Below are 12603 nucleotides of genomic sequence, written 5' to 3' on the forward strand. Positions count from 1 at the left end.
CACCATCATATACATATAGATTTATATTCCGGACTCTGACATTGCTCATTCTAATATTCCCATATTTCTTCCTTCCTTTCTTTACATTTATGGTATTTGCCTGTATTGTTTTGTATTGTTAGTTATTACTGCACTGTTGGAACTAGGGACAAAAGCATTTTGCTACACCTGCGATAACATCAGAACAGTTTAATTTTATTTGGCTCCATCTCACCCTAGGCCATACCTGCTGTTCTAGATGACACATGTACCTCCATTGTGACTTCATTTGCAAATATTTGAAATTGTGCAAAGCGCCCTCAGGTAGAAGAGTTGTAAATACTATTAATGTGTACCTGCAATGTAATCACACTGTACCTGCCTATGTAATAACCACGTAAATACATTGATTATAGTGCCACTTGATGTAAAGTGGGACCCCATTGCGTTACCAAGGTATACATTTACATTAGCTGAGGTAAGACTTACCTGCCGCCGAGTTTCTATCCTTCGACTCCATTTAGAAATCTTTCTTTTCCTCGTTAATGAAGAATGCGCTGTCCCCTCAATCCAGACAGCATCCATCGACTGTTCTCACTCTCTCCCCCTCTCCTTCCTGCACTCCTTTTCTCTCTATCTCTCTCTCTCTCTCACTGGACAGATGTGCTGGTGGAGGCCTGGTTGTGATTGGACGCTCTCGCTCTGGTCCTCTTGATTCTCAGGAAGCAGTCACTGAGGAGGACATGCTAGTTGGGCTGCTGCCAAAGAAAGACACGAAGAAGGAGAATGATAACATTAGTTGTTTATAGCTGTGCAGTTATGAGGCCTGTTTATCTAAGAAACTGTGATCATCTCAGAAAGTTCAGACTATTGATAGGTCACGCTATAAAGTCACGTTGTAAAAACACAAATAACAGAAAAATAAAACACTAAAAACTATCAAGTCCTCTCTCATACCAGTATAACATAGAATAGAATACAAATGGTGCATCTGAATATAGAGCTGGAAATAACAGATCTGGTCTGAATAAGACGAGCGAGAAAGGGGGAGTGTAGAGAGGGTGCACTCAGCACTGTTACCATGGCGACATTGGACGGAGAGAGGGACTGAGAGAGAGAGGGAGAGAGAGAGAGAGAGTTTTGAGTTTTAAATCATCTTTATTGGGTCTGGGGGCCCACCACACAATAAATACTCATACAAAACACCAGTTACACATCAATTAAAAACACTACTCCAATTCCTCCTCCACAGTAACTAAACACAACAGCCTCTGAATACCCCATATACTCAAAAACAGATCAATATTATTGACAAGTTTATAATAGGCAAAGTCAACTTTTAGTCTCGCTGCCAAAATTCCCTCCAGCATTCCCACCACATCCACAGACACCTGTCCCCGAATACTGTTCTTTCTGGTCTTCCATATCACTAATTTTGCTGCCCCTAACACAAAATTAAGCAACACAACTACACCCTTTTGACTGAACCTGTACTTTGGCCCAAATATATACAGTTGGGAAGAGAAAACCTCCCCCAATGTTGAGAACCAATCAGTGATCAGGTCAATCATCCCGACCAACCTGGGACACAGTAAAAACAGATGTGCCAGAGTTTCAGACTCAGCACAGAATGGACACCCTTCCCCAACAGCAGGGTCCAGGTGTACCAGATGCATGTTGGTGGCTATAGCTCCATGTATGATCCTCCAATGGAGGTCAGCTGTCCTCTTACCAATAGGCAGTTTGTATAATGATCGCCAACAGCCTTTTGGAGAGGCACCTGGACCAAGCACATCCGCCCACCTCGTCGATTTGACCCCTTCCAGGGGAGAGGCATGGGACACCTTTACACATATTCTGTACATGGCCTTCTTTCCCACCTCCTTGAACTCCTCCAGCTCCGGGGTATCGAAGGAAAGCAGCATCCCCACATCCTCCTCGAATGCCCCCATCGCAGAACTAACAATCAGTGCAGGGTACACATGATCCAGACCCTCCTTCCACCGATCAGAATTGGAAGTATCAGTCACATACTGCAGATGAAGCACTGGCAAGGAGTCGCAGACCTCAGCGACGACCTTCCTCAGTAGGCGAGATGATCGGATCCCCGCTCTTTCTCCCAGCTCCTCCAACGATCTGCTCCTGCTCCGCATCAGATGACCCAGCTTGGTACACCCCACACCTAACAGGCATGAACGAAGGCTAGCTGAACCCAAAACATGGCGTGCAGGCCTTACGGGACTTGACAAGGACTCTCCAAGCCTGCATAACAGACTCATAAAATGGAGTCAGGCCAGGCAAATCACCCCCCTCCAGCTTTAAGAGGAAAGGGTGCATGTCTAAGCCCAAACAGCCCGCTCTCCTCATCAGTATGTAGGCTGTTTCGACCCAGCTAGAACCGTCTCTGTACAACAATCTCTGGGCTGCTTGAAGCCGGAAAGCCATGAGTCTAGAGGAAATGTTCACCCTCGTGCAGTGGCAGGTACAGGGCTGCAGCTTTAATCCAGTGTTGTCCAGACCAGAAGAAATTGACAAGGGTCCTCTGAAGCTCTTGTATCAGACCCTTTGGTGGCTGCAAAATCATTCGTCTGTGCCACAGGGTAGAGGCAGCAAGATTATTAGCTACCAGGACCCTTCCCCTATAAGACAGCTGGGGCATCACCCATTTCCATCTTGACAGTCTGGCAAACACTTTCTCCAATACACCCTCCCAGTTCTTTTTCTGAAAGACATCAGAGCCTAGAAACAAAAACCAAAGTCTTCATCCCATCTCTGCCCCACTGAAGCCCCCCTGGTAACCGTGGAGCGGACCCCGTCTGAAGCCCCCCTGGTAACCTTGGAGCGGACCCAGTCTGAAGCCCCCCTGGTAACCGTGGAGCGGACCCCGTCTGAAGCCCCCCTGGTAACCGTGGAGCGGACCCAGTCTGAAGCCCCCCTGGTAACCGTGGAGCGGACACCGTCTGAAGCCCCCCTGGTAACCGTGGAACGGACCCCATCTGAAGCCCCCCTGGTAACCGTGGAGCGGACCCCGTCTGAAGCCCCCCTGGTAACCGTGGAGAGGACACCGTCTGAAGCCCCCCTGGTAACCGTGGAGCGGACCCCGTCTGAAGCCCCCCTGGTAACCGTGGAGCGGACCCCGTTTGAAGCTGACCTGCCCACAGCAATTCACTCTTTCCCCAATTCTAGCTGAGGGTGCCCCCTCATACACCTTTAAAGCGTTTGAGAGAACCTTAACATCTTCACCCCCTGTAATAAAAACTGTCACATCATCTGCATACAGAGACAGTGCTATCGTGGGACCCTTCATTACACCTGGCACAGAGAAACCAGTAAGCCTCACTCTTAAAAAACAAAGCATTGGTTCAATCGCCAAAACTATATAACTGCCCTGAAATTGTGCATCCCTGCCTGATGCCCCTTTGGACAGGGATGGAGCAACTCAAACCACCCCCCCACCTTCACCATACACGAGGCCCCAGCAGACAGACAAAAAACATCCCCAAACCCAAAGGCTTTCATTGTTTTAAACAAGTACTGGTGGTCCACACGATCAAAAGCCTTCTCCTATTCCAAAGAAAGTAAACCCACATTTACATCAGATAGTTTACAAATGTCTAAAACATCTCTTATCAAAAACAAGTTATCAACAATAGAGCGATCAGGTACACAGTAGGACTGGTCCTTGTGGACCAACAATCCCAGATACTCTTTCAGCCTGTTTGAGAGACATTTTCCCAGCAAAGCAACAGGTCTCCAATTTTTTATGAGAGACAAATCCCCCTTTTTTGGCAACAGTGAAAGCACTGCACGTTGACAGGATACAGGAAGAGAACCCTCATGAAAAGATTCACACACCACTTCATTAAAATCCTCCCCAATAGTCCCCCAAAAGTGCTTATAAAACTCAGATGGTAAACCATCGATGCCAGGGGCTCGGCCTGTTGAGAGCTGCATAACTGCTGTGGACAGCTCTTGCAGTGTAATGTCAGAGTCCAATGCGACTTTCTGCTCAGGTCTCAATTGAGGAAGACCGTGTAACAACTGTTCAGTACACAGAGAGTCACAATCCTCCGCCTTATAAAGGGCCGAGTAGAAATCCACAGCATGTTGACATATTTCACTGTCATCCGTGGTCACCTTCCCATCAGGGAGATGAAGGCAGACCATCTGTTTACGTTGCAATGTCAACTGTCCTAGGTTTAAAAAAAGCGCTAGGAGCATCCATATCCTTGAGGGAAGCGAAACGAGACCTAATCAAGGCACCCTTCACTCTTTCATGCAGAAACGACCTCAGTTCATGTCTCTTGTCCTGTAAGTTCATGACTACTCCAGGGTTGTTCTGAGTGAGCAGCTTCAATTCAATAGACTTGATGTCCTGTTCAAGGGCCTTGATAGTCTCTTTAACTTCAATTTGAGACAGAGCAGTATACTGTTGACAAAATAATCGTATTTGTTCCTTCCCAACCTCCCACCATTGTCTCAAGGACTCAAAATTCCCTTTTGTAACCCTCCATTTTCTCCAAAACAACACAAAACTTTCACAAAACATGACATCATGTAATAATGTAACATTAAAATACCAGTAAGGTGATGACCTTCGTGGACAGGACAAGTGAATATCAACAGTACAATATGATGATCAGAGAAACCCACAGGAGTAATGTCACACCTTCCAACCCTACTACAGTATTGCTCAGATACATACAACCTGTCTAACCTTGCTGCAATTAACTTTTAGCCATGTGTACTGCCTAACTTTCACATTCCTTACTCTCCATACATCAGAAAGCTCAAACTCAGTTAATAGGCCAGACAGTCAAGTGGCTGGTGAGGTTCTTCAGCAGTGCGGTCAACAGGAAAATCCACTGTCCAGTTCCAGTCACCCCCTAAAACCATACACCCCTCTTGGTCACACTGTCTTAAGGTTTCCTTTATTTGATCAAATACATCTGTACATCTGTACCCTCATTAGGAGCATAAACATAAAACAAATTAAAAAAAATATAACATCCACCTTGACCAATAAAACCTGACCCTTGACAATCTCTGTTGTAGATACCACAGTCACCGCTAAACCTGAGGAAAACAAGATTGCCACCCCAGCACTGAAATTAGTACCATGACTGAGTACATGCTGCCCCTCCACCACATACCCCAGTCAACCTCATTTTCCTCATCACTATGTGTCTCCTGTAGGAAAACTACATTAAGCCTTTTCTGTTTTATTACTTCTAATACCCAAGCGCTCTTATTCCTGTCCCTTCCCCCATTAATATTGAGAGAACCTACCCTTAGTACCTCCATGTAGAAAATAGAAAAGAAAAGCAGACGAAACCACAGAGAAACCAAAAGAGAAAAAATACACCCTATGAAGAATTTTCATCATCATTATTTTAATCTTCTCTTATTAACCTGACCACGTTTCCCACCACCTTTTGCTGCTGCAACAGCAGTAACACATTTCCTCAAGGGAAAACGCTTCTTCTCACTCAATTGGTCTAACTCCACCGTCTTCTGTAACATCCCAGCTGACCTCACAAACTTATCAACATCAAAATAATCTGTCAATTTGACAGATTTCCCAAAAGTCTGATCCAGAAACCCATTTACCTCCTCTAGATCGTAAATTGAGTTGTCACCAGCTGCTATCATATCAAAAGAGATATCCTTCTCCTGATCCTCCTCAGCTGAGGCCCCAGACAACTGACTCCACTCTGCCAACTCCCTTTCAACACTCCCCACTTGCACCCCATCACTCATACCAGGCATCTCCTCTACTACCTGGGAGACTAGCCCCACCTGAACCTCATTACTCGTAGTGGGCATCTCCTCCACTACCTGAGAGACTAGCCCCACCTGAACCTCATTACTCGTAGTGGGCATCTCCTCCACTACCTGGGAGACTAGCCCCACCTGAACCTCATTACTCGTAGTGGGCATCTCCTCCACTACCTGAGAGACTAGCCCCACCTGAACCTCATTACTCGTAGTGGGCATCTCCTCCACTACCTGAGAGACTAGCCCCACCTGAACCTCATTACTCGTAGTGGGCATCTCCTCCACTACCTGAGAGACTAGCCCCACCTGAACCTCATTACTCGTAGTGGGCATCTCCTCCACTACCTGAGAGACTAGCCCCACCTGAACCTCATTACTCGTAGTGGGCATCTCCTCCACTACCTGAGAGACTAGCCCCACCTGAACCTCATTACTCGTAGTGGGCATCTCCTCCACTACCTGAGAGACTAGCCCCACCTGAACCTCATTACTCGTAGTGGGCATCTCCTCCACTACCTGGGAGACTAGCCCCACCTGAACCTCATTACTCGTAGTGGGCATCTCCTCCACTACCTGGGAGACTAGCCCCACCTGAACCTCATTACTCGTAGTGGGCATCTCCTCCACTACCTGGGAGACTAGCCCCACCTGAACCTCATTACTCGTAGTGGGCATCTCCTCCACTACCTGGGAGACTAGCCCCACCTGAACCTCATTACTCGTAGTGGGCATCTCCTCCACTACCTGAGAGACTAGCCCCACCTGAACCTCATTACTCGTAGTGGGCATCTCCTCCACTACCTGGGAGACTAGCCCCACCTGAACCTCATTACTCGTAGTGGGCATCTCCTCCACTACCTGGGAGACTAGCCCCACCTGAACCTCATTACTCGTAGTGGGCATCTCCTCCACTACCTGGGAGACTAGCCCCACCTGAACCTCATTACTCGTAGTGGGCATCTCCTCCACTACCTGAGAGACTAGCCCCACCTGAACCTCATTACTCGTAGTGGGCATCTCCTCCACTACCTGAGAGACTAGCCCCACCTGAACCTCATTACTCGTAGTGGGCATCTCCTCCACTACCTGGGAGCCTAGCTCCACCTGAACCTATTTACTCGTAGTGGGCATCTCCTCCACTACCTGGGAGACTAGCTCCACCTGAACCTCATTTACTTGTAGTGGGCATCTCCTCCACTACCTGGGAGACTAGCCTCACCTGAACATCATTACTCGTAGTGGGAATCTCCTCCACTACCTGGGAGCCTAGCTCCACATGAACCTCCTCCTGTACCCCACTACTCGTAGTGGGCATCTCCTCCACTACCTGGGAGCCTAGCTCCACATGAACCCCCTCCTGTACCCCACTACTCGTAGTGGGCATCTCCTCCACTCCCTGGGAGCCTAGCTCCACAAGAACTACCTCCTGTACCCCATTACTCATGGTGGGTATCTCCTCCACTACTTGGGAGCCTAGCTCCACCTGAACCTCATTACTTGTAGTGGGCATCTCCTCCACTACCTGGGAGACTAGCCCCACCTGAACCTCATTACTCGTAGTGGGCAACCATACGATCCAGAAGACACTCTTCTTTAAGAACTACACCATGCTCAACCATATGATCAACCAGACACTCTTCTTTAAGAAGTACACCATGCTCAACCATACGATCCAGAAGACACTCTTCTTTAAGAAGTACGCCATGCTCAACCATACGATCCAGAAGACACTCTTCTTTAAGAAGTACGCCATGCTCAACCATACGATCAACCAGAGAATATTCTTAAGAAGTACGCCATGCTCAACCATACGATCAACCAGACACTCTTCTTTAAGAACTACGCCATGCTCAACCATACGATCAACCAGACACTCTTCTTTAAGAAGTACGCCATGCTCAACCATACGATCAACCAGACACTCTTCTTTAAGAAGTACGCCATGCTCAACCATACGATCAACAAGACACTCTTCTTTAAGAAGTACGCCATGCTCAACCATACGATCAACCAGACACTCTACTTTAAGAAGTACGCCATGCTCAACCATACGATCCAGAAGACACTCTTCTTTAAGAAGAACGCAATGCTCAACCATACGATCAACCAGAGACTCTTCTTAAGAAGTACGCCATGCTCAACCATATGATCAACCAGACACTCTTCTTTAAGAACTACGCCATGCTCAACCATACGATCAACCAGACACTCTTCTTTAAGAAGTACGCCATGCTCAACCATACGATCAACCAGACACTCTTCTTTAAGAACTACACCATGCTCAACCATACGATCAACCAGACACTCTTCTTTAAGAAGTACGCCATGCTCAACCATACAATCCAGAAGACACTCTTCTTTAAGAAGTACGCCATGCTCAACCATACGATCAACCAGAGAATCTTCTTAAGAAGTACGCCATGCTCAACCATACAATCAACCAGACACTCTTCTTTAAGAACTACGCCATGCTCAACCATACGATCAACCAGACACTCTTCTTTAAGAAGTACGCCATGCTCAACCATACCATCCAGAAGACACTCTTCTTTAAGAAGTACACCATGCTCAACCATATGATCCAGAAGACACTCTTCTTTAAGAAGTACACCATGCTCAATCATATGATCAACATGACACTCCTCTTTAAGAAGTACGCCATGCTCAACCATACGATCAACAATACGCTCTTCTTTAAGAAGTACGCCATGCTCAACCATACGATCAACAAGACACTCCTCTTTAAGAAGTACGCCATGCTCAACCATACGATCCAGAAGACACTCTTCTTTAAGAAGTACGCCATGCTCAACCATAAGATCCAGAAGACACTCTTCTTTAAGAAGTACACCATGCTCAATAATATGATCAACATGACACTCCTCTTTAAGAAGTACGCCATGCTCAACCATACGATCCACAATACGCTCTTCTTTAAGAAGTACGCCATGCTCAACCATACGATCAACAAGACACTCCTCTTTAAGAAGTACGCCATGCTCAACCATACGATCCAGAAGACACTCTTCTTTAAGAAGTACGCCATGCTCCATCATACGATCAATAAGACACTCCTCTTTAAGAAGTACGCCATGCTCAACCATATTATCCAGAAGACACTCTTCTTTAAGAAGTACACCATACTCAACCATACGATCTACAAGACACTCTTCTTTAAGTACACCATGCTCAACCATACGATCAACAAGACACTCTTCTTTAAGAAGTAAGCTAATGCTCAACCATACGATCAACAAGACGCTCTTCTTTAAGAAGTACACCATGCTCAACCATACGATCAACAAGACACTCCTCTTTAAGAAGTACGCCATGCTCAACCATACGATCAACAGGACACTCTTCTTTAAGAAGTACGCCATTCTCAACCATACGATCCAGAAGACACTCTTCTTTAAGAAGTACACCATGCTCAACCATACGATCAACCAGACACTCTTCTTTAAGAACTACACCATGCTCAACCATACGATCAACCAGACACTCTTCTTTAAGAAGTACACCATGCTCAACCATACGATCAACCAGACACTCTTCTTTAAGAAGTACGCCATGCTCAACCATACCATCCAGAAGACACTCTTCTTTAAGAAGTACGCCATGCTCAACCATACGATCAACCAGACACTCTTCTTTAAGAACTACACCATGCTCAACCATACGATCCAGAAGACACTCTTCTTTAAGAAGTACGCCATTCTCAACCATACGATCCAGAAGACACTCTTCTTTAAGAAGTACGCCATGCTCAACCATATGATCAACCAGACACTCTTCTTTAAGAAGTATGCCATGCTCAACCATACGATCCAGAAGACACTCTTCTTTAAGAAGTACGCCATGCTCAACCATACGATCAACCAGACACTCTTCTTTAAGAAGTATGCCATGCTCAACCATACGATCAACCAGACACTCTTCTTTAAGAAGTATGCCATGCTCAACCATACGATCAACCAGACACTCTTCTTTAAGAACTACACCATGCTCAACCATACGATCCAGAAGACACTCTTCTTTAAGAAGTACGCCATTCTCAACCATACGATCCAGAAGACACTCTTCTTTAAGAAGTACTCCATGCTCAACCATATGATCAACCAGACACTCTTCTTTAAGAAGTATGCCATGCTCAACCATACGATCCAGAAGACACTCTTCTTTAAGAAGTACGCCATGCTCAACCATACGATCAACCAGACACGCTTCTTTAAGAAGTACGCCATGCTCAACCATACGATCCACAAGACACTCTTCTTTAAGAAATAAGCTAATGCTCAACCATACGATCAACAAGACGCTCTTCTTTAAGAAGTACGCCATGCTCAACCATACGATCTACAAGACACTCTTCTTTAAGAAGTACGCCATGCTCAACCATACGATCAACAAGACACTCCTCTTTAAGAAGTACGCCATGCTCAACCATACGATCTACAAGACGCTCTTCTTTAAGAAGTACACCATGCTCAAACATACGATCCACAAGACGCTCTTCTTTAAGAATCAGGGTAATTTCGATACGAAAAGGAAAATACTTAATTCTACCACAACAAAAAATAATAACCTTAATCATGCACAGAAGAAAACAAAAAAATGCCACCAAGAAATAGAAAACCAAAAGAAAGTTCTGAATATCTAACTCCACACAACACATGCACTCCTTCGCTCATACAATTCCCAGCATGCACCAAACACTCCCAGCATGCAGAGAGAGAGAGAGAGGGAGAGTGAGAGGGAGAGAGAGAGAGAGGGAGAAAGAGAGAGAGAGAGGAAGAGAGGGATGAACAGAGAGAGGGACAGAGAGAGAGAGGGACTGAGAGACTGAGATAGGAGGGCTGAGAGAGAGAGGGACTGAGAGACTGAGATAGGAGGGCTGAGAGAGAGAGAGAGGGGGACTGAGAGACTGAGATAGGAGGGCTGAGAGAGAGAGAGAGGGGGACTGAGAGACTGAGATAGGAGGGCTGAGAGAGAGGGGGACTGAGAGACTGAGATAGGAGGGCTGAGAGAGAGAGGGACTGAGAGACTGAGATAGGAGGGCTGAGAGAGAGGGGGACTGAGAGACTGAGATAGGAGGGCTGAGAGAGAGAGGGACTGAGAGACTGAGATAGGAGGGCTGAGAGAGAGAGAGAGGGACTGAGAGACTGAGATAGGAGGGCTGAGAGAGAGGGGGACTGAGAGACTGAGATAGGAGGGCTGAGAGAGAGAGAGAGGGGGACTGAGAGACTGAGATAGGAGGGCTGAGAGAGAGAGGGACTGAGAGACTGAGATAGGAGGGCTGAGAGAGAGAGAGAGGGACTGAGAGACTGAGATAGGAGGGCTGAGAGAGAGAGAGAGAGGGACTGAGAGACTGAGATAGGAGGGCTGAGAGAGAGAGAGGGACTGAGAGACTGAGATAGGAGGGCTGAGAGAGAGAGAGAGGGGGACTGAGAGACTGAGATAGGAGGGCTGAGAGAGAGAGAGAGAGGGACTGAGAGACTGAGATAGGAGGGCTGAGAGAGAGAGAGAGGGACTGAGAGACTGAGATAGGAGGGCTGAGAGAGAGAGAGAGGGACTGAGAGACTGAGATAGGAGGGCTGAGAGAGAGAGAGAGAGGGACTGAGAGACTGAGATAGGAGGGCTGAGAGAGAGAGAGACTGAGAGACTGAGATAGGAGGGCTGAGAGAGAGAGAGACTGAGAGACTGAGATAGGAGGGCTGAGAGAGAGAGAGAGAGGGACTGAGAGACTGAGATAGGAGGGCTGAGAGAGAGAGAGAGAGGGACTGAGAGACTGAGATAGGAGGGCTGAGAGAGAGAGAGAGAGGGACTGAGAGACTGAGATAGGAGGGCTGAGAGAGAGAGAGAGAGGGACTGAGAGACTGAGATAGGAGGGCTGAGAGAGAGAGATCACAGAGAGAGAGAGAGAGAGAGAGAGCAGCATTTTCTTTAAAAAATATAGATTTAGAGTTAGATAAACTTTGATTTTTTGTCAAGAACACATACAGGATGCTACCCTCTACAACATAACCCTCACTTCAAATCAAAACTCAAAACCTACAACCTGATTTTTGGACGGAATTACGGAATCACCTGGAAGGTTCACAACTACCAAGGATTATTATTCTATAGAGCAAATTCAAAGCCCATTAGCCCAACAATGGCAGCAGAGTCAAACAATCTACTCCATCCAAATGGAGAGGCCTTAGAAGCTGCCTCCCGCTGTTCAGAGGTAATTAAAATACAGTACCCTGTGTATGTAAAGAATGATAAGGCAAGAAAAGATTACAAAATGAAGCTCCTTATGGAAAATCAAGATACACTTTTTGCTGACTATTACAAAAATGGGAACATCAGCAACCTTATCTTCCACACAAACCATCCCCTGGCATGGCACGGTGCTATATTAGCACACTACCCCTTTGTTAAGAGAGGGGGGGTTAACGAGGGGTGGAAACTCAGGATACTTGACAACGAGGACTCTGAGTCAGCTAATATGAACCTCTATAAGTCCGGAACATTAATGGTACAGGGTAACCCCAAACAGTTTCAGCTGGACTTTCACCAAATTAAAGAATTAGCCCAGCAGGAGAAGCACTCCCTTGATAAAGATACCTTACATTTACATTTACATTTAAGTCATTTAGCAGACGCTCTTATCCAGAGCGACTCCACCCCGAGCGGGTCAGACCAGACCTCTTCATTATGTAACCCCACAGACGAGCAACCACCAGCGGACAGTCAACCTCCCAGCACAGAGTACTACTCCCTCATTGAAATTAAGGATAAATTGACCCAGCAGGAGGTAAGGCAGGTGGAGCTGGGACAGCAGGTGATTACACTTTAGTCAGC

The 12603-nt window shown here is 46.6% G+C and overlaps 1 protein-coding gene across 1 annotated transcript in view; it reads right to left on the minus strand.

Annotated features, from left to right (window-relative positions):
• LOC135520638 (voltage-dependent calcium channel gamma-4 subunit-like) overlaps positions 1-12603 on the minus strand; it is a 91289-nt gene that overhangs the window by 22594 nt on the left and 56092 nt on the right. The window contains exon 2 of the mRNA XM_064946339.1: positions 469-737. Within this exon, the coding sequence (XP_064802411.1) occupies positions 469-499 (31 nt within the window). The 5' untranslated portion in view covers positions 500-737. The remainder of the gene's footprint in view (positions 1-468; positions 738-12603) is intronic.

Source organism: Oncorhynchus masou, chromosome 29 (assembly GCF_036934945.1).
Source record: "Oncorhynchus masou masou isolate Uvic2021 chromosome 29, UVic_Omas_1.1, whole genome shotgun sequence".
NCBI lineage: Eukaryota > Metazoa > Chordata > Actinopteri > Salmoniformes > Salmonidae > Oncorhynchus > Oncorhynchus masou.